Raw genomic sequence first — 25,829 nt, forward strand, 5'->3', positions numbered from 1 at the left:
AAATATATTCTGGAAGCAAAAACTTCAAATTAATTTGGGAAGATGCAGGGCTGAATGGTGGGCTGATGAGGGGTTGTTTTCCAGGACTGCTAAAGAATGCTTACAGTTAGGGGGCACCTGGGTGGCTCAGTGGGTTAAAGCCTCGGCCTTCAGCTCAGGTCATGATCTCAGGGTCCTGGGATTGAGCCCCACATCAGGCTCTCTGCTCAGCGGGAAGCCTGTTTCCTCCTCTCTCTCTCTCTATGCCTGCCTCTCTGCCTGCTTGTAATCTCTATCAGTCAAATAAATAAATAAAATCTTTAAAAAAAAAAAAAAAAGAATGCTTAGTTAGAATCAGTGTTCGTACCCGTGGCCGAGGCTGAGGGGTTTGCTTGTGCCCACAGCTGATGGAAACCTCCCCCAGGGCCTCAGAGTACTTGGCAGGAGTGGGGTCATACACAAAGGACAGGGCTTTTATTTCCAGGCTTTATTTCATTCTTTAAATTTTCACAGCTTAAAACATAACTTATAGCTTAACATTTCCAGTAGCCACCCTCTAGGACATAATACTTTTTTTGAAAAAATAGACAAAAAACCTTCAGGCTCTGGCCTCAAACACTTTCCACAAGAATGTTCTGGATGGAGGGAGCTTTAAAAGTGCAAAATAAGGGGCGCCTGGGTGGCTCAGTGGGTTAAAGCCTCTGCCTTCAGCTCAGGTCATGATCCCAGGGTTCTGGGATCGAGCCCCGCATCGGGCTCCCTGAGCCTGCTTCCTCCTCTCTCTCTCTCTGCCTGCTTGCGATCTTTCTCTCTGTCAAATAGAAATAAAAATTTAAAAAAAAAAAGTGCAAAATAAACATCCAGGGGCTAACTTTTCATGAGTTGGGAGGGGGGGTATTTTACATTTGGGTGTGCCCACAGAGGCCTGCCTCTCCCTCAGTATGCTTTGCCAATTCTTTTTCAAGATCTTATTTTTAAGTAATCTCTCTACCTCACATGGGGCCTGAAGTCAAAACTCTCTGAGATCAAGAGTCATGTGCTCTTACCCCCCCCCCCCCCCCCCCCCCCCCCCCCCGAGCCAGCCAGGCATCTCTCCACACCTCCTTGTATTCTGAAGATGGCCACGTCTGACTTCTGACCCACCAAGAAGTTCAGTTCTGGAAAGCAGGGAGTGTCAAAGAGGACACAGAACTCCAGCAGCCGCTGCCCAGATCCAAACAGGTTTCCTGCAGATGGGCCTTCTGTGTGTAAGAGGAGAAAAGAAGGAATCAGATGACCCTTGACCCTCTTTGTTTAGGTACTCCACCCAGCTTCCTCCAGGCCCTGGGGCCTGGCTCCTCCGACTGCTGCCTGGGGAAAGGAGGCAATTGTGTACAGAAGGTGGCCCGAAGGTGAGAACCTTCCGTGACCAGCACTCCAGCTACAAATGAGGCGTGTGGACCAATGGCACTCTTTGCTTTTTGAATGAACAGTGCCTTTACAGTCCTTCTGGGAGATCACAAAGCTCCTGTCTGACTGCTCCAGGAAGAGCTCTTCTTGTCACCTTGGATTATTTAGAGACAGGCTTCTTACCAACTTCCCCAGGCAACTTCTTGCTTGCCACATGGCAAGCAGAAGAGATGGGACATTGGGGACTTAAGGAAAAGAGGAGGGAATGTTTTAGCTCTCCTTCATGTCTGCATGGGTGAATTTGCCGTTGGAGGCTGGGGACTTAGCTCCGGACCTTGGCCTCCACCATAACTGGGGTGCTTCCTTTGGTCTGTAGCTAAGAATGTTGGAGAGAGAAAGGAGAATGGACAACAAATCCATGCCTACTTTAGAGCTTGCCAAATGGAAGGCGGGATGGAGACATTTTCACGTAAACAGTGACTAACAAGCTGAGAGAATGAGAGCCAAGGCCAGCTGTGAGCCAGTCCCTCATTTCACCTGGAGCCCCAGAACCCCAGAGCGTTTTCTCACTTGGCAGCGTTCAGTAGAAGGCTTATTACTTTCCAGATCCTTGAAGAATCCTCATGCTTTTTCTCCAACTACCCAGGAGCTCCATGCATACTGTGGGCTTCCTGTGATACCCTGGAGGTAGGTGAGTGGCAAGCATCCCTAAGCCCTCTTGGGAGAGCACGAGGGCCTGACTGGAGACAAAGAGTTGGTGACTGAGGGGCAGAGATCTGAAGCCCCAGGTAACGTTCCAGTCATACCAGCCCCCACGCTTCGCTTTCATACAAGTACCTTGACCCAGCTTGTCAGGAAGCCCTTTGGACACCAGCTGCTGCCCACAGTGGCTAAGAAGATCCAGGTTTCTCCCAATGGTCTAAATTGAGGCCATAGGAGGGGAAAATCCAATTAATGTCAGAATAAGAGAGGAAGAGAAAGGTAATCTTCTCCCTAATTCCTGTTTCCTGTGCTCGTCCCTCAGGCACAAGCGAAGCTCTTTGCCTTAAAGCTTCCCGCCCAGGGCCTGGGCCTGCTCTGAGCACCTCACTAGGGCCCAACAGCAGCCTCTCAGCTTCCACCTCTGCCCGGCAGGCAGATTGTGGCAGAACTCCCATCCAAGTACTAACCAGGCCCGACCCTGCTTAGCTTCTGAGATCAGACGAGATCGGGCGCGTTCAGTGTGGTATGGCTGTAGACTCCTGGTAGAACTTCTCACAGAAGCTCCCACGGCAGAGGTGGGAGGGACAGGCTGGGCGGAAAGAACACAGAGAGCTTGTCCAGGGCTGGCTGCACGCTCAGTCTGGATGCGCCCTGGCCTCGGTCCCAGAGCGCAGCGAGCAAGCAGCCAGGCTTCCCTGAACTACTTGCAAGTGCTAAAACTGACTTTGTCCAATCCAAGTCCTCAACTCCACACAGTTGATTTTGTTCACGGCTGTAGGGACTTCAGGAATGGCTGGTCAAGGCTGGCCAACAGGAGGATGAGAGGGTGGTTCTGCCATGTTGGCTCCTTTTGTTGGAAAAATAACACTTTCCCTCTGAGGTAGGAATGTAACTGGGCGCAGCCTTGGCTAACACTCCACATCCTGCAGCTCGATCTCCTCAGTGGTGCTCTCTGCAAAACAAGAGACAAGCCCAGGCAGGTGCCCATCAGCCCGGGGGGTGGGGGGTTTCTCGGGGAGAGCAGGCCTAACATGCAGCCCCACGCCCCAGCCAGGAAAGCGTGAATGGATGATCACAGGGCCCAGAGAAGTACCTTTGAGTTTGTGTCTTCTCTTCCTCTGGAATTTGTATGCACACTTATTACACACCCACATGAGGCTGATTAACAGCGCAGCCACAGCCGCGAGAAAAGCGAGGAAGACGGCAACAAAATGGAGGTCTTCGTAGAGGATCTCTATGGGGCGGGGAGAGGAACGGGGAGACAAGGTCTCTTTCAGTATCATGAAAGCACTCCCCCCCAGCAAGGCTGGCACCCGCCGCCCCTCTTGCCTGACACGTGCAGCACGATGGTGCCAAACTGGCTGCTCCCCAGGCGCTCCGTCACCGTGATGACGTAGTAGCCGGAATCCCTCACGCCCACGCTGAAGAGCTGGATGGAGCCGTTGTCGAAGGTGCAGAGTCGGTCCTTGTGACTCTGGGAGATGTTGGCCTGAGTCCCTGGCTTCCACTCCACGATCTTCTGCGCTCCCCAGTTGGACGTATACTTCCACTCGATGGTGGGGATGCCATGGCAGGAGTACTCAACGGAGAGCAGGATGTCCTCCTCCACCGTGGCATTGATGGCGGACTGGGGGATGTAGAGTGACACGCCCTGACCTGCGGGACCGGGTGCCCAAACGGGGGCAACTTATATAGGAGCTGACAGGGGAGGGGCCTGCCGGGAGTCGTCATTTCTTGAGCGAATACTTACTAAGTGCCTGTTCCGTGCCAAGCTGTTGTCTAGGTTCTGCTGCTGGCCCAATATTTGTGTCCCCAACCCCCTCTCCCGCCCAATCCTGAAATTCCTATGTTGAAGCCCCAACCTCCAGCAGGACTGTAATTGAAGACGAAGCCTCCAAGGAGGTAATGGAGGTTAAATGAGATCATAAGGATGGGGCCCTGATCCAGCAGGATTAGTGTCTTTATAAGAAGAGACACCTGAGGGCACCTGGGTGGCTCAGTGGGTTAAGCTGCTGCCTTCGGCTCAGGTCATGATCTCGGGGTCCTGGAATGGAGTCCCGCATCGGGCTCTCTGCTCAGCAGGGAGCCTGCTTCCCCCCCCCCCCTCTCTCTACCTGCCTCTCTATCTACTTGTGATCTCTCTCTGTCAAATAAATAAATAAAATAAAATAAATAAATAAAATCTTTAAAAAAAAAAAAAAAGAAGAAGAAGAGACACCTGAGTGCTCTCTCTCTCCTTCTCTCCACAGGGATGCAAGAGGGAAATGAGAGAAAATACTCAGAGTTCGCAGCAAGAAGGGAGAAGGCGCCTGTCTACAAGCTAGGAAGAGAGCACTCTCCAGAAACTCTGCCATGCTAGAACCTTGATCTAGGGCTTTCCAGCCTCTGGCACTGCAAGAAAATAATTTCTGGTGCTTAAGCCCCTCAGTGTGTGTTATTTTGTTATGGACTAAAACGGAATAAGACACAAGGTTCTTGTGTGCTCAATGGGCAGTGAACTTCCCGGGAGGCGCCATTCTATAAGGGAGACATAAAAGGGTGAAATAAACAAGATCATTTTAGATCATGACAAGCACTACTGACCGGTGTGGGTGGAGATGGCACAGAGAATTAGAGAATGGTCAGGGAAGGCTTCATGGAGGAAATGACATTTGAATGGAGACCAGAAGGGCAGGCAGGCAGCGTGTGGACACTCACAGCAGGAACATCTTAGGCAGAGGGAGCAAGCACAAAGACTGAGGGGAGGGTAAGTACTGGTGTGTCTCAGGGACAGAAAGGCCAGCATGCTAGAATGCAGTGAGCAATGCGGAGAGACAGAGCGAGGCTGCAGAGCGAGCAGGACATGGGCCATGCTGTGAGGGGTGGGGGTGGGGTTTTACTCAAGGCTGATGCAAGCCATAGGGGGGCTTAGGTGGAAGGTGATATTCTCCATTAAGCTTGACAATGTTTGCTGTGCAGAACATTCTGGGGGGTGAGGGGACAAGAGCCAAAGCAGGACGAGCCATGAGAGGGCTGCTACAGGGGTCGGACAAGAGATGGAGGTACCGCCTCGCAGAGCATGAATGTGGTCTGATTTAGGCTACATATTTGGAAGCAGGGAGGACAAAACATGCCGACAAACTAGATGTGGGTATGGGGGAGGCAGAGGCATCAGAGGTTTCTGTGCGAGCATGCAGATGTGTCGTTATGCCATTGAATAAGGTTAGGTGTGTACACCTTTGTACATGTACTGCATAGGTACCATGCACAAGCCCCGCGACAACCACATTCCACACATCATCTCATCAAGGTCTCACCCACAATCTACTGCAATGCCATCAAGCACAGAGCAAGCCTCACTGTCCACAGGGCAAACGAGCTTCGCAAAGTTCACTCTGCAAATCAGAGAGTCACACAAGGGCTGCTGGGTCCAAAGCTCACATGTTTAACCTCTAAGCTCGGATCAGCAGTTAGTGATTAGTGGTGTCGAGCACAGAATGTGACAAATGGCCCACACCCTGAGACGACTGGACAGAGTTGGCTGGACTGGATAATGAACAGGGCAGGACTGAAACTTGGAGCCCTGCCCTTGGTTTTCACCTCCATTTCCCACTCTGTCTTTGAGAGCCCAGCTGCCCCAAGCCCCTGCCGTGTGGCTCCAGGTAACCAGACCGGTTCCTTTTCCAGGTATGTCACACTGTCCCTTCTCATCCCCAGCACATTCCCTTAGTGGTCCTCTCCTAAGGCTCTTGGCGAGGCGACTATGAATAGTCTGATAAAAGTGCTGAAAAACTGAGACATGGTAATGGTTTTCAAGAATGACAAATTGAGACATGGTAATGGTTTTCAAGAATGACAACTGCCAAGTAACAAATACATTTTCTCCCAACTCTATTTTAAAACATGTTAAATTCAGAGAAAAGTTTTGAAAGGCAAGTACAATTAATATGTATCCTCTCAGTTTACTAGTTATGAACATTTTGGCACATTTACTCTTTTCTCTCAGGAAAAGAACAGGTCAAATTCCAGGTCAGCCCTTCTTCATCTCTGTGTCCCCTAACACAGTCCCTGATGCATAGTGATAGGTCAACAGGTATTTGTTGACTGAAAGAATAAGTGAATGACAAAATACTTAGTAAGAAGGGTAAGATTTCCTGATAGAATTGTTGCTGCTGAAGTGGTATGAAAAATTAGCACATTTTATTTTATTTTATTTTATTTATTTAACAGAGAGAGATCACAAGTAGGCAGAGAGGCAGGCAGAGAGAGAGGAGGAAGCAGGCTCCCTGCGGAGCAGAGAGCCCAACGCAGGGCTTGATCCCAGGACCCTGAGATCATGACCCGAGCCGAAGGCAGCGACTTAATCCACTGAGCCACCCAGGTCCCCCCAAAATTAGCACATTTAAAAGGTAACACACAAATAAGAGAACTATAATTTAGTCAAGATTTTATGTGCCAGTTACTAGAATATATACTTGTTGTACTTAGCAATCCTTCCCTAATGTTTTACATAAGTCAGCAATATGCCCATGTAGCTAGGAAATGGAAAAGATGGGACTTAAATGCAGTTCTGTCTGCATTTGATCTTAGATCAAAGCCCTATGTTTTTCCCTAAAGACACCACCAAGATATTAGAAATAAATGCCAAGGGAAGCAAGGGCAAAAATTGATTATTGTGACTTCATCAAGATCAAAAGCTTTTGCACAGCAAAGGAAACAGTCAACAAAATCAAAAGACAAGCGACAGAATGGGAGAAGATACTTGCAAACAAGGTATCAGATAAAGGGCTAGTATCCAAAATCTATAAGGAACTTATCAAACTCAACACCCAAAGAACAAACAATCCAATCAAGAAATGGGCAGAAGACATGAACAGACATGTCTGCAAAGAAGACATCCAGATGGCCAACAGACACATGAAAAAGTGCTCCACATCACTCGGCATCAGGGAAATACAAATCAAAACCATAGTGAGATACCACCGCACACCAGTCAGAATGGCTACAATTAACCAGTCAGGAAACAACAGGTGTTGTCAGGATGCGGAGAAAGGGGAACCCTCCTACACTGTTGGTGGGAATGCAAGCTGGTGTAGCCACTCTAGAAAACAGCATGGAGGTTCCTCAAAAAGTTGAAAATAGAGATACCCTACAACCCAGCAATCACACTACTGGGTATTTACCCTAAAGATACAAATGTAGTGATCTGAAGGGGCATGTGCACCCGAATGTTTATAGCAGCAATGTCCACAATAGCCAAACTATGGAAAGAGCCTAGATGTCGATCAGCAGATGAATGGATAAAGATGTGGTATACATGTGTGTGTATACGTGCACACACACACACACACACACATACACACACACAATGGAATACTAGGTAGCCATCAAAAAACCTGAAATCTTGCCATTTGCAATGATGTGGATGGAACTATAGGGTATTATGCTAAGCCAAATAAGGTAAATCAGAGAAAGACAATTATCTCTCTGTTATGAGGAATTTGAGAGGCAGGTCAGAGTGTCGCGGGGGGGGGGGGGGGGCGGGTATGGGAGGGAAAAAAATGAAACAAGACGGGACCAGGGAGGGAAATAAACCATAAGGGACTCTCAATCTCAGGAAACAAACTTCAGGTTGCTGGAGGGGAGGGACATTGGGGACAATGGACATTGGGAGCATATGTGCTATGCTATGCTATGAACGTATGTGCTATGGTGAGCGCTGTGAATTGTGTAAGACTGATGATTCACAGACCTGTACCCGATACTCCTGAAACAAATAATATATTATGTTAAAAAATAATAATAAATGAATTCAGTAAAGTTGCTGAATGCAGCTTTTCTGCCTGGGTCGCCGCTGAGTAAGCACCATTAAAGTCTCCCTCCCACCACCATCATATCTAAGTCAGTCTCCCAAAGAGCCTGAATAGCTGTAGAAGCTCTTCATTGGAGGTCTGAGCTTTGAAACCAAAGAGAGTCTGAGGAGCCATTTTGAGTATGGGGAACACTTATGGACTATGTGGTAATGAGAGATCCAAACACCAAATACTCCAGAGGCTTTGGGCTTGTCCCATAGGCTACTGTGGAAGAAATGGATGCAGCCATGAACGCAAGGCTGCATGAGGTGGATGGAAGAGTTGTAGAACCAATGAGGGCTGTCTCTAGAGAAGATTCTTAAAGACCTGGTACCCACTCAACTGTGAAAAAGATTTTTGTTGGCGGCATTAAAAAAGACACTGAAGAACATCATCTAAAGAGATTATTTTGAACAGTATGGGAAAATCAAATTGATTGAGATCATGACTGACCAAGGCAGTGGCAAAAAGGGGTTTTGCTTTTGTAACATTTGATGACCATGACTCTGTAGACGAGACTGTCATTCAAAAATACCATACTATGAATGGCCACGACTGGGAAGTAAGGAGAGCAAGAGATGGGTAGTGCTTCACCCAGCCAGAGAGGGTGAAGTGGTTCTGGAAACTTTGGAGGAGGACATTGGAAAGGTTTTGGTGGCCATGACAGCTTTGGTTGTAGAGGAAACTCAGTGGGGGAGATGGCTTTGGTGGCGGTCCAGGTGGCGGTGCATATGGGGCAATGGTAATGACGATAATGGATTTGGTAATGATGGAAACAACTTTGGAGTTGGCGGAAGCTATAATGATTTTGGCAATTACAACAATCCATCCTCAAATTTTGAGCCTATGAAAGGAGGACATTTTGGAGGCAGAAACTCTGGCCCTGTGGTGGTGGAGGCCAGTACTTTGCCAAACCACAAAACCAAGATGGTTATGCTGGTTCCAGCAGCAGCAATAGCTATGGTGGTAGCAGGAGGTTTTAATTCCTGCCAGGAAACACAGCTTAGCAGGAGAGGAGAGCCAGAGAAGTGACAGGGAAGCTACAGGTCACAAAAGATTTGTGAACTCAGCAAGCACAGTGGTGGCAGGGCCTAGCTGCTACAAAGAAGACATGTTTTAGACAATATTCATGTGTCTGGGGAAAAGACTTAAGAACTGTATTTGTGGGGCGCCTGGGTGGCTCAGTGGGTTAAGCCGCTGCCTTCGGCTCAGGTCATGATCCCAGGGTCCTGGGATCGAGTCCCGCATTGGGCTCTCTGCTCAGCAGGGAGCCTGCTTCTCTCTCTGCCTGCCTCTCTGTCTACTTGTGATCTCTCTCTGTCAAATAAATAAATAAAAATCTAAAAAAAAAAAAAAATTAAAAAAAAAAAGAACTGTATTTGCGACTAATTGTATAACAGGTGATTTCAATTTCTGTTCTGTGGAAAGTGTAAAGCATTCCAGCAAAGAGTTTTAATGTAGTTTTTTTTTTTTTTTTTTTTTTTTTTGGGCAACCATGTTATTGATTGCTAAGTGTTATAGTCTGATCATGATGCTAAATAAAGTCTTTTTTAAAAAGTTGCAGAATAGGGGTGCCTGGGTGGCTCAGTGGGTTAAAGCCTCTGCCTTTGGCTCTGTTCATGATCCCAGGGTCCTGGGATCGAGCCCCGCATCAGGCTCTCTGCTCAGTGGGGAGCCTGCTTCCCCCCCCCCGCCGCCTGCCTCTCTGCCTGCTTGTCATCTCTGCCTGTCGAATAAATAAATAAAAAAATCTTTTAAAAAAAAGTTGCAGAATACATAATATATAGAAATCTGTTGTATTCCTATATACTATAATGAAGTAGCACAAACATGTTAAGAATATACTCCATTTACAATTGCACCAAAAAGAATAAAATGCCTAGGAATAAACTTAATCAGGGAGGTGAAAGACCCCAATGAAAAAATCAAAGAGGAAATAAAAAATACATAGAGACAAATGAAAATGAAAACACAACAATTCAAAATTTGGGATGAAGCCAAAGCAGATCTAGGTGTGAAGTTTATAGCAATATAGGCCTACCTCAAGAAACAAGAAAAATCTCAAATAAACAATGTAACAATACATATAAAGGAGTTAGAAAAAGAACAAAGCCCAAAGCTAGTAGAAGGAAGAAAATAAGGATTAGAGCAGAAATAAGTAAAATAGAGACTGAAAAAAAAACAGTGGAAAAGATAAATGAAACCAAGAGCTGATACTTTGAAAAGTTAAACCAAATTCGTATTAGCTAGACTTAAGAAAAAATGAAAACCAAAGCAAACCAAAACCAGAAACAAAACCAAAAAACAAAACAAAAAAAAAGGAATCAAATAAAAAATGAAGTAGCAATAACTACCTATACCATAGAAATACAAGGAATTATAAGAGATTATGAAAATTTATATGCCAACAAATTGGACAACATAGAGAAATGGATAAGTTCCTAGAAACATACACTCTTCTACAAATGAATCAGAAAGAAATGGAAAATCTGAACTGAAGAATTACTAGTAATAAAATTGAATTGGTAATCAAAAAACTCCCAACAAACCAAAGTCCAGGACCAGATGGCTTCACAGGTGAATGCTACAACACATTTAAAGAAGACTTGGGATATCTTGTCTGGGTGGCTCAGCTGGTTAAGCATCTGCCTTCAGCACAGGTCATGATCCCAGTGTCCTGGGATCCAGTCCCACATCAGGCTCCTTCCTCCAGGGGCGCCTGCTTCTCCCTCTGCCTGCCACTCCCCCTGTTTGTACTCTCCCTCCCTCACAAATAAATAAACATTAAAAAAAAAAAAAAAGACTTAATACCTATCCTTTTCAAATTATTCCAAAAGTAGAAGAGGAAGGAAAACTTCTAAACTCATTCTATGAAGCCAGAATTACCCTGACAAAATCAAAGACACCACCAAAAAAAAAAAAAAAAAGAAAAAGAGGGAGAGAAAGAGAACTATAGGCCAGTATCTCTGATGAACATAGATGCAAAAATCCTTAACAAAATATTAACAGAAATCAACTATATGGGAAAAACATCATTCATCACAATCAAGTGGGATTAAGCCAAGGATGCAAGGATGGTTCAATATCTGTAACTCATTCAACATGATACATCACATTAACAAGAGGAAGGATAAAAACCACATAATTATCTCAATAGAAGCAGAAAAAGCATGGGATGAAGTACAACATCCATTCACGATGAAAACCTCAACAAAGCGGGGTTAGAGGGAACATACCTCAGCATAATAAAGACCATTCATAAATCCCACAGCTTACATCATGCTCAATGGTGAAAACCTGAAAGTGTTTCCTCTAAGATCAGGAACAAGACAAGGATGTCCACTCTGACTGCTCTGATTCAACATAGTACTGGAAATTCTAGCGATAGCAAGCAGATAAAGAATTAAAAGGGTCCATACTGGTAAGGAAGAAGAAAATGGTCACTGTTGGCAGATGACATGATACGATATATAGAAAATCCTAAAGATGCTACCAAAAAACTATTTGAACTGATAACTGAATTCAGTGAAGTTGCCGAATACAAAATATACAAAAATCTGTTGCATTTCTATACACTAATAAAGTAGCAGAAAGAGAAATTATGAAAACAGTTCCATTTCCAACAGGACCAAAAAAGAACAAAATACCTATGAATAAATTCAACCAAGGAGGTGAAAGGCCCAGACTTTGAAAGCTATCAAACATTGATGAAAGAAAATGAAGATGACACAAACAAAAGGAAAGTTATACCATGGATGGGAAGAATTAGTAGCATTAAAATGTTCATATTACGCAAAGCCATCTACATATTCAATGCAATTCCTATCAAAATGCAAACAGCATTTTTCTTTTTTTTCCCCAAGATTTTATTCATTTATTTGACAGATAGAGATCACAAGTAGGCAGAGAGGCAGGCAGAGTGGGGCAGAGGGGGGAAGCAGGCTCCCCGCTGAGCAGAGAGCCCAGTGTGGGGCTTGATCCCAGGACCCTCAGATCATGACCTGAGCCAAAGGCAGAGGCTTAAACCACTGAGCCACCCAGGTGCCCCAACAGCACTTTTCACAGAACTAGAATAATCCTAAGATTTATATGTAACTGCAAAAGACTCTAAATAGCCAAAGCACTGTCTAGAAATAAAACAAAGCGGAAGGTGTCACAATCCCAAATTTCAAGATATACTACAAAACTATAGTAATTAACACAGTATGATATTGGGGCCCCTGGGTGGCTCAGTTGGTTAAGGAACTGCCTTCAGATAGGGTCACCATCCCAGGTCCTGAGATCGAGTCTTTCATCAAGCTCCTTGCTCAGTGGGGAGCCTGCTTCTCCCTCTGCTTGTGGGTGTGCGCTCTCTGACAAATCAACCTTAAAAAAGAAAGAAAGAAAGAAAACAAACAAAACCATAGTATGACACTGACACAAAAACAGACACAGATCAGTGGAACAGAATACAAAGACCAGAAGTAAACCCATGATTATACGGTCAATTAACCTATGATAAAGGAGGCAAAATTATACAATGTGGAAAAGACAGTCTCTTCAATAAATGGTGTTGGGAAAACTGGGCACCCTCACGCAAAAGAATGAAACTGGACCACTTTCTTAGGCCATACACAAAATTCAGCTGAAATGAATTAAAAACCTGTAAGACCCGAAACCATAATATTCCTAAAGGAAAACAGGTAGTAATCTCTTTGACATTAGCTTTAGCAACATTTTTCCAGATAGGTCTCCTCAGGCAAGGGAAACAAAAGCAAAAATAAGGAATTGAGATTACACCAACAGACAAGGGAAACCATCAACGAAGGAAACTATTAAGACAAAAAGGCAACTATTGGAAATATCTGTAAATGACATATCCATTAAGAGGTTGATATCCAAAAATACATAAGGAACTTACAGAACTCAATACCAAAACAATTAAAAGATGGATAGCAGATGGGAGTTGCTATTTTTCCAAGGAAGACAACCAGATGGCCGACGGACACATGACAAGATGCTCAACACCACTCATCATCAGGGAAATACAAATCAAAACCACAGTGAGATATCACCTCACACCTGTCAGAGTGGTCACAATAAAAGAAGATAAAAAAATAACAAGTGTTGGTGAGGATATGGAGAAAAAGGAACCCTCATGCAATGTTGGTGGGAATGTAAATGGGTGTTACCACCGTGGAAACCAGTATGGAGGTTCCTCAAACAAACAAAAACAAAAACAAACAAACAAACCCTTAGAACAGAAATACCATAGGATCCAGTAATTCCATTGCTGGAATTCTAAAGAAGACAAAAACACTAACCTGAAAAGATATTTTCACCGCTTTGTTTATTGCAGCGTTTTTTGTTTTTTTTTCCTTACAACAGCCAAGATATGGAAGAACGCCACATGTTCAATAAATGAATGGATAAAGAAGTGGCAGGGTACACACACACACACTCACACTGGACTATATTACTCAGTCATGAAGAATGAGATCTTGCCATTTGCAACAATTTGCAACAATAGGGATGGATCCAGAGAGTATGATGCTAAGTGAAATAAGCCAGAAATTCAAATACCATAGGCTTTCACCTATATGTGAAATTTGAAAAACAAACGAACAAACAAAAGCAGAATCAAACCCATAAACACAGAGAAGAAACTGATGGCTGCCCGAGAGGTTGGGGTAGGGGGGTGGGCAAAATGGGTAAAGGGGAGTGAGAGACACAAGCTTGTAGTTATGGAAGAAGGCGTGGGATGAAAGGGACGGCACAGGGAGTATAATCGATGGTGTGGCCAGTGTTCTATGGTGACAGATGGTAGCTACACTTGTGATGAGTACAGCATAACATAAAGACCTGTCAAGTCAGGATGTTGTACACCTGAAACTAATGTAACATTGTATGTCAGTTGTACTTCCATAAAAAAAAATACACCCACTGTTTTTTCCACTTTACTTTTAGCTATTATCTATTTATCTATGTTTCTGGATTTCTCTGATCCCAGATATCAGCAGCTGAAATAGTAGTTACTGTAAGATTCTGAAAACCACATTTGCACTCATGACAAATCTGTATCTCCTGTATAGTCTGTGTGAAACATGTTGGTCAAGGTTATTGAAGACTAGTTCCCTAGGATACTACCAGCCCTTTCAATACCCTTAGAGACCTTCATTTTAAGCCTTTTAGGTACTAAACTGAAAAGCAAATAAAAATAACAAACCCAAGTTTCTGAGGTGCTGATACACCTGGAAATGGGCCAACTAGATGGTTGGTTTCTTTATTTTCTCTTGACCGTAAGAACCTCCCCCTAATCAGGGCTGCCTGGGTGGCTCAATAAGTAAGTGTCCGACTCTTGGTTCCAGCTCAGGTCACAATCTCAGGGTTCTGAGATTGAGCGCCACAGTGAGCTCCCTGCTCCGTGGAGAGTAAGCTTGTCTCCCTCTCTCTTTGCTCCGCACTCTCTCAAATAAATAAATCTTAAGAAAACAAATAAAATAAAACAAAAAAACCCTCCTACTAATCAGACTAACCACGCATTTAACCAGGTTTTTGGAACATAGAGTTCTTTCTCCTATCTGCCACATATAATTAGTAGTAAATTGTCTATAGCAAAGATGGAAAATTAACAGTTCCAAGAACTTAAAGCCAAACTGCTTGTCACCTATTTAAGAAGTTGAATTAATGAGTAACTACCTCCGCACGTCATGCTAAAATCATTCAGAACAAGTTAGAGAACACGAATAGCTACACCAGTACTCGGACCTGGCTCAAAGGTTCTGTTCAAGGGGGTGGGTTCAATGAGATTTTACTTGTAAAATGGATGCCAGCATCCACTAGGCAACACCAGTTCTGTATAGACAAGGAAGAATACCTACAATGTGGTACTAAGTTAAAAAATAAAGTTTATAGAGCAGCATACGATTATTTATATTTGTATAAATATGTACATGTTAACTATAGAAAAATGGAAGGGATTGCCTCAGAGATTGGATGGCCACAGAATTTTATTTTCCAAATTACACATTTACATGCTTCTGAATTTCAAGTATTTATTGAAATAAAAAATAAAACATATTTTAAGAAGTATATTTTTTTACTTTTTAAGGTTCTCCTGATTAGACCAAGCAATCTGGTGGTTTAAAGAAAGTTTCAGAGTTGACCTCGCTTTACATCTTCACTTGCATTCTGTGTGACAAGCAGAGAAGTCCTCAATTTTACCCATTTCCCGGATAGTTGCAGATGTCTCCTTTAAGGAAGGAGTCAGAGAACTAAAGATTTTAGCAGGGAAGTCACTGGAGCAGGAACCCAGGGGCTTCCTGAAAGCCTGACATCCTGGAGCCGGGGAGCCCCACTCACAACCACCCAGAGGGAATGTGCCAGCAGGTGAAGTCGGCTGGAATGGTGGACGCAAACAAATGGAAATGAGTGGAAATAGAATTCTCTGAACGAACAGCTCCTTATGCCTTTTCAGACACACAGATTAGGGAGGTTGTATTCGGCAGCTTTAAAAAAAATTGATGATTTAGGATGGATAGGCTTCCTGAAGTTGCAAGAAAGTCTGTACTATTCAGACCACAGTTTCGATGAACAAGTGCCTCAGCTAATGGTGAGAGGTGGCTGACATGGCCTCTGGGTTTCCGCGGTCACGGAGGGGACACCTTCATCGGGAGGATGTGGGCAGGATCTGCGTGGTTCCACCTGGGGCCTCCTCACTGTGAGATGTGGAGAAGTACCTTCACATTCCAGAACCGAGGGTGGGAAAGCCTCCGGAGGAAGGCCACGAGGCTGAGGGGACAGGCCCAGCATGTGAGGCCCAGCAGGGCACAGCATGAAGGCCCCCACGCTTGCCTTCCTTAGCTCAGGTCTGTGCCATGGGTCTGGGGGTACCAACCCTCCAGGTGTGCCAAGCTCTGAGAGTTTTTCCAGGATTGGGGAGTTTCAGTGCTAACAGCAAACCAGGACAGCTGGTCACCTGGAGCCCCTGAGAAATGTCAAAGAGGAAAGAGAAAACTCCAAGGAATACAAGAGCAGATTTCTGAGGCTGCCAGGGGTGGGGTACAGAGGCAGAGCGGGGGAGGACCAAAGCTACCCCTCCCTGACCCGTTGGGCTCATCCCCTAGCTCATCTCCACCCTCAGCAATCCCACCACACCCCTCCAGTCACTGAATGCTGACCCCACCTGCCATCCCGTGCCCCGCCCCAGGGCACTGACTCTCAGAGGTGCTGGCCTGGGGAAGAGTATTAATATCCCCATTTTACAGAGGAGCAAACTCAAGTTCCCCCGGGGTTAGGGAATGCACGCAGCATCAGGGTAAGTGGCAGAGAATGAAACCCTGTTTACTTTTTTGCTGTCCTGCTAATGAGCCCGGAAGGCTCAGAAAGGGGAGGGAGAGGACCCTCGCTGCGAGGCTTGCAGAGTACGATTTTCTTTTCTTTTTTTTTTTTTTTAAAGATTTTATTTATTTATTTGAAAGACAGAAATTACAAGTAGGCGGAGAGGCAGGCAGAGAGAGAGAGAGGAGGAAGCAAAGAGCCCGATGCTTTAACCCACTGAGCCACCCAGGCACCCCCAGAGTACGATTTTCAAAGCGTGGGAAAGAGAGTAGGTGCACGCGCGGTTGGGAGAACTGTGAGCCCACCCAGGGCAGTAGGACAGGATCCTCTGCGCCCAGACCTGCTGAGTAAGAAGGGAGGTTATAGCCGGAGGGATCTGTGACAGGCGGGAGACTGTGTGGGAGTGAGTCCTCCAGACGGCCCCAGGCTGGTGTTCACAGAGGCTCAGCAGCATCTGAACTGGCTTCTGGAAGGGCCATCTGGCGGCAGAGTTATTTTTTTTTAAGACTATTTATTTAAAGATTTTATTTATTTGACAGAGATCACAAGTAGGCAGAGAGGCAGAGAGAGAGGAGGAAGCAAGCTCCCTGCTGAGCAGGGGGCCCAAATGCAGGGCTTGATCCCAGGACCCTGAGATCATGACCCAAGCCGAAGGCAGAGGCTTAACCCACTGAGCCACCCAAGCGCCCCGGATTTATTCTTTATACACATGCTTGCACTGCCTGGAGCCCACCACGGGTGCCAGTCCGATCACTTTCCTGAGAACCCATGACTAGAGGCCAAACAGTGGAGGGAGAGCCTGAGACCCTGCACTGGGATGGCTGGGGGTGGGGGTGGGGTGTGTGGATGGGTGGCCGGGGAGCATGAGGAAGGGCATGTGTGCAGAGTAGGTCTGCCCTGGAACTCCTTTCCCACCCCCCAGTTCAGCCGCAGAGCCCAGCACAGTGCCTGGGACTTTGTGGGCACTCACAATAGCCCGGCACGAAAGAACAAATAAAGACATGTGTGCTCTCCCTGTCCAACTGCTGTCCCTTTGGAGAGATCAGGGATGGTGGGGATCTGGGTGGAGCTTACAGGGGTGCTGGCAAGACCCCCTTCCTAGCCCCTGATCTGCTGAGGGTCAAAAAGCTCAGAGGAAAAACAGCAGCTTTAAGCTGCAACCAGAACATCCACACCGCTAACTGCTGTCGTTCTTGAAACAAGCAAGCCTGGAATATTGCAAATAGTTCCGTGTAAAAGCCCCCACATTGGAATTTTTTTTTTTTTTTTTTAGTTTCTTATTTGTTTATTTGACAGAGATCACAAGTACGCAGAGAGGCAGGCAGAGAGGGAGGGGGAAACAGGCTCTCCGCTGAGCAGAGCACCCGATGCGGGGCTCGATCCCAGGACCCTGAGATCATGACCCGAGCTGAAGGCAGAGGCTTTAACCCACTGAGCCACCGAGGCGCCCCCCGCCCCCGCATTGGATCTTTTGGGTTTAGATGCCATGAAGTGTGGAAGACGGACTTCTGCGCACAGTTTACAGGTTTTCTATCCCTCCTGTTCGCTCAGGTAGTAATTCTCCCATCAGTGCCCCATGACTCCAGGACCAAAGCTTATCTCGTCCTCAGTGGAGCTCCTGCCGACACCCAGATGCCACCCAAACCCAAACAACATGGACAGAGGGGGCAGGTTGAGGCAGAGGCTGGCAGGCTGCGCCCCTTATTCAGGTTCCTGTCATCGTCCCCCAACCAGAAAAGAGATCTATTTATCACTGCAAGATAGTGCTAGCCACCGTTTTAGTCGGTAACCGCCTGATCAGAACAAGGGGTCCTGGGCCACTATCACAGCCTAGCAAAACCCGGGCTGGGAAAGTTGAACGACTGGGCCAGTATCAGCTGGGAGAAATGAAGTTTGATAACGTTGTATCGTCAGACGTCTACAGAAGTCACATTCAAACGTGACCCAGGGCACTGTAGATGGGTGTAACCTTCCTGGAGGGCAATACGGCAGAATCTGGAAAAATTATTAGCCCATGCCTCTTGATCCAGAAACTCCACTTTTATGAACTGATCCCACAAACGAAAAGGGGGCACACAGATGTAGGTTTGATCACTGAAGAACAGTGTGGTCGATTGTAGCCGTGAAAGACAGGAGACATCCTATATGCTCACTGGTGAGGGACCAGTAAAGGAAAATGGGTTCTTAGGCTACTCATGACATGTCGGACACTGGCTACCTAGAGTTAGCACACATGCCACAGGTTAAGGGTCTGTCTACAAGACGCCCCCGCTTTAGACACCGACCACAAGTCCATGCCCCCCCATAAATTGGCTATAAATCACAGGTTTCCACCACCCCCTCCGCAGGTTCAATAATTTACTAGAATGGCTCAGGGAATTTAGGAAGCACTTTACTCACTATTACCCGTTCATTATAAAGGACACAGCTGGGGCGCCTGGATGGCTCAGTTGGTTAAGCATCTGTCTTGGACTCGGGTCATGATCCCAGGGTCCTGGGATCAAGCCCCTCAGCGGGTTCCCTGCTCATCGGGGAGCCTGCTTCTCCCTCTGCCCCACCCCTCATACTTGAACATGCACGTGCTCGCCCTCTGAAATAAAGAAAATCTTTAATATAAAGGACACAGCTCAGGAGCAGTGATGTTGAAGAGAAGCGCAGCTGGTATGTGGGACCGGGTGCGGAGTCTCGTGCTCTCTCTGGGCTCCCTCCGAGCCCTGCTGTGTTCACTAACCCAGGGCTCTCTGAGCTTCCCCAGTTCAGGTTTGGGGGAGGTTCCTTACTTGGGAAGAAGTGATGACACACTGGCTGTTGGTGACTGACTCCATCTCTAGCCTCTCTCCCATCCCCAGAGGCTGAAAGTGGGGAGGGAGGGAGGTTAGGGCTGAAAGTTCTGACCCTCTCATCCCACAGTTAGTTCCTCCGCCAACCAGCCTTCCTCTCCCAAAAGCCACCTTATTAGCAAACAAAAAAACAGACTTAGCACTCTAGAGATTCCAAGGGTCTTAGGAAGTTTTTGCATCAGGAACCAGGGAGTAAGACCAAATATTCCAACAGGAGAGGCTCCCAGCACTCCTATCACCCAGGAAATTATCAGGATTGTAGGGACTCTGCATCAGAAACCAAGCAGAGGAGACCAAATAAGTATTTCTTACTGCATCAAACCTGGTGAAACAAATGATCAATATTCACATTCTAATACTACAGAGGCATTTTTAAAACATACACTATATTTATTTATTTATTTTTTTAAAAGATTTTATTTATTTATTTGACAGAGAGAGATCACAAGTAGATAGAGAGGCAGGCAGAGAGAGAGAGAGGGAAGCAGGCTCTCTGCGAGCAGAGAGCCGAACGTGGGACTCGATCCCAGGACCCTGAGATCATGACCCGAGCCGAAGGCAGCGGCTTAACCCACTGAGCCACCCAGGCGCCCAAAACATACACTATATTTATATGCACGGATATTAGATTATCTCAAAAATCATGAAAAAGCACAAGGCAGAACAGTACATAGAAGATACTTCTGTTTAATGATATGTGTACACACACACACCCTCATCTGTATATGCACAGAAAATCTCCAGGACAATTCTCTAAACACCAGGGCTGTGGTGGTCTTTGCGGAAGGACGGGATGTGTGGGTGGAAAAAGGATTACATTTCACTCTATATCCTTCTGAACAGTTGGAACCATTTTAGCAAGTTTGGGAATTACTTAAAAAAAAAAAAGCACAATCCTAAAAATAAGTAAAATGCATGCCAAGACTGGGTCTGAGCCACAGGTGTTTCGCACTTGAAAGCGTTAGTAATTCACCTGTGCACAATTAGCAAAGTGCTTCACAAGCTCTGTCTCCCTCTGGGAGGCTGGTCAGAGACTTGAGTTCAAGAACTACACTTTTCAGGGTGCCTAGATGGCTCAGTGGGTTAAAGCCTCTACCTTCGGCTCTGGTCATAATCCCAGAGTCCTGGGATCGAGCCCCACATGGGGCTCTCTGCTCCGTGGGGAGCCTGCTTCCTCCTCTCTCTCTGCCTGCTTCTCTACCTAGTTGTGATTTCTCTCTGTCAAATAAATAAAATATTAAAAAAAAGAACTACGCTTTTTGCTTTTTTTTTCCCTCTTAAGAGGGGAGGGGTGTGGGGGAATGGGTGAGCCTGGTGGTGGGTATTAAGGAGGGTATGTATTGCATGGAGCACTGGGTGTAGTGCATAAACAATGAATCTTGGAACACTGCATCAAAAACTAACATATTTTATGGTGACTAACGTAATACAATTAAAAAAAAAAAACCCTACGCTTTATGCTTCACTTGCTTATTTGACCATTACTTCAGGATGAGGACACGGGGGCCCGAAGGCATAACACAGAGGCCAAGGTCTTGCCAAGTAGAAAATGAGCTTAGGCTGGAACCCAAGGCGCTTTTAGTGCCTCACAGCTGTCTCTAATAAAATAAAATACCGAGTTTAGAGGTGGAGATTTACCCCTCTTTTAGGTTTCCCAAAATAGCACAAGGTTCAGTGCCGGTGGAGATTTGCAAGACCCAAGTCACTGGAAGCAACAGTACCCCTTACCTGGGCTTGCCAGAATGGGAGCTGCTAGCCACAGGCCTTTGTTTTTTAAGATTTTGAGAGAGAGAGAGTGTGTGTGTGTGCACAAGCAGGAGGAGCAGCATAGGGAAAGGAGAAACAGTTCCCCACCCAGAAGAGAGCCCGATGCAGGACTTGATCCCAAGACCTTGAGATCATGACCTGAGCTGAAGGCAGAAGTGTAACTGACTCAGCCATGCAGGCGCCCCCATCCACATGTTACCGCACAGTTGGAATTTGCTAGTGCACACGGAGATGTGTGTTTCTGGTTTGTTTTGTTTTGTTTTTGAGAGAGAGAATGAGAGAGCACATGAGAAGGGGAAGGTCAGAGGGAGAAGCAGACCCTCTGCTGAGCAGGGAGCCTGATGCAGGACTCAATCCTGGGACTCCAGGATCATGACCTGAGCTGAAAGCAGTAGCTTAACCAAGTGAGCCACCAAGGCGCCCTGAGATGTACTTCAAGTGTAAAATGCACACTGGATTTCAGAGACAGTACTTAGTATGTTAAACAGAATGCAATTTTTTTTTCACATTGACTACATTTTGAAATAATATCTTGGGTATACTGGGCTAAAAACATATCATTAAATTACACTTGTTTCTTTCTACTTGTTAAATGGGGCTTGCATTCTATTTCTATTGGGCAGCACTGGTTTAGAGGATTACTTCTCACCGCCTTGCAAAACAAAATCCTGTTCTCTTGAAGTGACTCTCTTTTTAACAACGTTAGAAGTCCCCAGTTTTTTTTTTTTTTTTAAAGATTTACTAGAAAGGAGAGAGATCACAGAGGGAAAGGAACAGGGAGAAGCACACTCCTTGCCAATCGACATGGGGCTTGATCCCAGGACCCTGAGATCATGACCTAAGCCCCGAAGGCAGCCACTTAACAGACTAAGCCACCCAGATGCCCCCACCCCCATCTTTCTTCTTCAGTTTTCAACCATGTTAGCAACTCTACTGGGGTGGGGGGTATGGCATCTTTGTAAGTACCTCCAGCAGCCCCCTGGATGCCCCAGCCAGCATCCTTGCCTACCAGAACATTCTCCTCAGCCTCCAGAGGAAACAGCCACTCTGACCACAGCCTTCTCTCATTTCTGTTTACTGGTCAACCGCTCCCACTGGCCTAATCAATCCTTCTCCTCCGACTCCTGCCACTCTCCCAATTCGTAATCCTCACTCCCCTCCACAGTCAGCCTGGCTTCCAAGGCCCGTAGTGTTCCAAGCACTCTGGCCAGTTCCTTAGACACCATTGTCCTCTGTGTTTTCATATCTGCCCAGAACTGGGTCAACAATGCTCTACTTCCTCTCTGCTCAAACCTGAGCAGGCAACACCGTGGGAGACCGACCCACAGCAGACACTCCCACAACAAAACCCCCAGTTTCCAGAATAGTCAGAATATCACGTTCAAGATGGCCCTCCCTACTGCCAATCTCACAATGGCTTTTTTTCATGTAAATTGACTCCCTTTTCCGTGATTACTCTGACCAATTCCCTCCAATCTCTTTAGACCTCCAAATTCCTCTTCATGCCTAGCTGGGCACTGCGGACCACCTCCCCGGCTTGAAACACACTTGTGCCTTCTGGGCCCCCAGACTCACCAGGTATCCTCGCGTCCCTCCTGGCTCCTTCTAGGCCCAAACAGTGGAAGTGTCGCTGGCTTCCTAAGAGGGTAGCTTTGGCTTTTCCTCAGATGCTGGGAAGAGCACAGCTGCCGGTGGGAGCAGAGGAGGGCAGGGTGTGGGCTGGGGGAGCCCAGTGCCCTCACACTCCACCTAACCAACAGACCTGGGTGCCCTATGGACGGCACCACTCCCGGGCTCCGTCGCTCTACACAGCCCTTTCCCTCTCTGACCTGCTAGTTCCTCATTTATAGTTAGGGACCATCACCATTCAGTTGTCAATGATCCAATTAAAAACAAACAAACAAACCCCAAACCATGTGGGTGTGAGAACTTGACAGTCAGGAACAATTCCAAGGTCACAGAAGGACCTCCCTTCCCTGATTTCTCACCCAGACAAAGCCCGAATTCCAAGCCCGGAGAATTCAGTCCACTCTCCTTTCATTCTACAAGCACGCGGGCAGGGAAGTGAAGGGAGTAACATTTATAGGGCACCAGCTTGGGGCACTCACGCTGTGTGGAAGGCCATTGTTAATATGGTCCTTGAGGTGCTGCAGGCGCTCTCAGAGCCCCCCCCCAACTCACCCCCAGAGAGGGCCTTTCAGCCGGGCTCCTGGCCACAGCACGCTGCACCAATGTGGGCCACCGGACCTCATCCACTCATTCCACCACAGCTGAGGGTCCTGATGGAACCCTGACATCCTCGACTGAGCATTAGATCACCTGGGGGAAGCTTTTGAGCATCCCACCCTGGGACCACCTGGGTGGCTCAGTAGGTTAACCATCTGTGTCTGGCTCAGGTCATGATCTCAGGGTCCTGGGATGGAGCCCTGGGTCAGGCTCCCCGCTCAGTGGAGAGCCTGCTTCTCCCTCAACCTCTGCCCGCAGCTCCCCTTGTTTGTGTGTCCTCTCTCAAATAAGTAAAAAAAATCTTAAAAAAAAAAAAAAATTCCTACCCCCGACTACTGAATTCAGAATCTTTGGGGGCGGTGTGGGAGAAGATTCGAGGCCCCTGTGGTTCTTAAAAGTCCCCAGTGTGCACCCAAGACTAGTAACGACTGAGTGAATCCACGCTGTGGGGTTAGCAGCCGGAGCTCCCAGCCCTTCACAGGGGGCACTGACAAGCCTCAAGTCAAAGCAAAGAAGGGCTGCCTGGTGCGAGCGGAACCTCTGAGGCACCTGTGTCAGCCCTTGCAGTGAGCTATGAGGGGGGAAAGAATTTTTCTGGCACCCCTCAAACTTTATAATTTCTAGCAATGCTTTGGGGTTCGGAGGAATTCCACTGCCCTCCGCGTCCTCCAGAGCTATGATGCGGTTGTACTCGACATGTGAGGGCATCAGAGTCCCTCAAGGGCTTGTGAAAATGAAGTGGCGGGGCCCCTCCCATTTCTCCTTCAGTAGGTTAGGGGTGAGGCCTCAGAGCTGGTATTTCTAACAAGTTTCCAGGTGACACTCTGCTGGTCCCAGGACCACGCGATCAGAACTTTGGCAGTTATGATTCTGCAAGCCCTTCGGGCACAGGGGACACTGAGGATGCTCCCAACATCCCTGGAGCCCAGCCCCTCCTCTCCTTCTGAACCTCGCTTACACCACTTACGCCAGGCAGGGTACCCGCCTCTGCTGTCAAACTTCTCATCCTGGAGAAGGGAAGACGTGGGCCCTCTGGTCATTACCAGAATGACAATCGGCTGGTAAAGACTGAAAGGAGGCAGGTTCTGATAAACAGAATAGAGGCTGTGTGGGTATAATGGATGCATTCATGGACTCTGGGGTCCAAATTTAGGTCTGCCAGTAACAGCCTGACCTGGGGGTAAATTCCTTAGTTTCTGTCACCCTCTGTTACTGTACTTATGAAATAAATATATTGTAATAGTGCTGTGCTCACCTCCTGCAGCAGAATGAGGTTTCAGTGAGACCATACAGGTGGGGAGCTTAGCACAGTCTAACACTTGGTGATCGCTCAATAAATAGCAGCTAAAATTAATGAAAATTCTTTGAAGAGCCATGGAGCTGCTCACTGAGGAAGTGAATTCCCCATCCCCAGGGGTGTGTAAGCAGAAGCTGGAATCGGACCACGGATTGAAGCTGTATATATTTTTTTTAAAGATTTAAAGGACCCTGGGATCATGACCTAAGCCGAAGGCAGAGGCTTTAACCCACTGAGCCAGCCAGGCGCCCCTGAAGCTGTATATTTGACACCGGGACATGGCATGTTGGTGGAGGAGCCTGGTTCTTCTAGCCCCAAATCACATAGCAGGTAGAGACTGGAATGGGCATTTGTAAATCTGTGATTTCCTTGTGGAAGTGTGCTAAGAGGCTGGATGACCTGAAACTCCTCCTGGTGGAGTTCCTCCTGGAATCTTCCTACCAGAAGCAAGAGCCACCCTTGCTGGGACGCTGAACTCTTCTGAATAACCACGGGCTGTATGACTCATGGTCCGGCCTGGACCAGTGCCCAGCCTGGGGAACTGGAAAGTGGGGTTCTCAGGCACCTCTGCAGGTAATGTGTGTGGCACAGAGGACTAAGGAAGAGACAAGATGCGGTGACATCCCAACAGTTCTCTGGAAATTTCTAGGATGACTAAAGACCCCTGGCAGAGGGGTACAGAGCAATCCCAGGATTCAGGCACACTCCTGATGGGGTACTGCGGTTAGGGTATGAACCTGCTCCTTCAGAGAGACTAAAGGGCCAATTCCTCTTCATCCTGAAGATTTTAGTTGAAACATCACTTCTTCTAGGAAGCCTTCCCTAATCTCTCAACACCAGGTTAGGTTCCCAGCCTTGTGTCCTCATAACATCTGTTCCTAGCAACACACTTACCCCAGTCCCTTGTAATTCCTCTTGATGAATGGCTTATCCTTCTAGATCAGCTGTGAGCTCTGAACCCAGGGGTGGGTCTGTCTTGTTTGCTGTTGGCTGTTGAATCCCCAGGGCCCAGGTCAGTGCCGCCCTGCGGGTTTTCCATAAGCACCTAATGGAATGAATATCTCTAGGCGAGTTCTTCAACCGCCCTGAGCCTCAGTTTCTTTACCTGTAAAATGGGCACGAATTGCACATGTTTGCAGGATGACGTGGGTGAACGAAAGCCGCTATTGTAGTGCTTGCTGCAAAACATGAGCTCACGGTGTTGTCTTGTGACTGTGATTAACAATCAGAAACACTCAGGACTGACTGGCTTTTCTGCTCTTCAGTCGGCTGGAGGTTATTCTAAGTGATCTTTCTAGACCATACACCTGGCCGTGTCTCTCCTGGGTCTGCTCTCAACTCGCTTTTCCATCCCCATCTCAAGACTATGCACCACCCAATTCCAGTTCACCAGACAATGGCCCACTCTGGGCCTCTGTCTCCTCTTTCTCAGTGGGGAGACTGCGCCTGCCTGTCTCAGGTGTGTGCTCCCTTGAGGCC

The 25,829-nt window shown here is 46.9% G+C and overlaps 1 protein-coding gene across 9 annotated transcripts in view; it reads right to left on the reverse strand.

Annotated features, from left to right (window-relative positions):
- Nucleotides 1-290: 290 nt before the first annotated feature.
- The window catches only part of VSTM5 (V-set and transmembrane domain containing 5), a 37,124-nt gene continuing 11,585 nt past the window's right edge, over nucleotides 291-25,829 (reverse strand). The window contains exons 2-5 of one of the 9 annotated variants that reach the window (XR_006819899.1): nucleotides 3,400-3,726; nucleotides 3,164-3,304; nucleotides 2,538-3,022; nucleotides 291-1,220 (exon numbers count right to left, since the gene is read on the reverse strand). Coding sequence is in view for 1 of the 9 variants with exons in the window: in XM_046014304.1 (XP_045870260.1) it covers nucleotides 2,979-3,022; nucleotides 3,164-3,304; nucleotides 3,400-3,726 (512 nt within the window). In the remaining 8 variants the exon portion in view is untranslated. Of the gene's footprint in view, nucleotides 3,023-3,163; nucleotides 3,305-3,399; nucleotides 3,727-25,829 lie in introns of all 9 variants that reach the window. The other 8 variants (XR_006819894.1, XR_006819898.1, XR_006819897.1 and 5 more) reach the window with 8 other exon arrangements.

The sequence above is a fragment of the Meles meles genome, chromosome 8, assembly GCF_922984935.1.
Source record: "Meles meles chromosome 8, mMelMel3.1 paternal haplotype, whole genome shotgun sequence".
NCBI lineage: Eukaryota > Metazoa > Chordata > Mammalia > Carnivora > Mustelidae > Meles > Meles meles.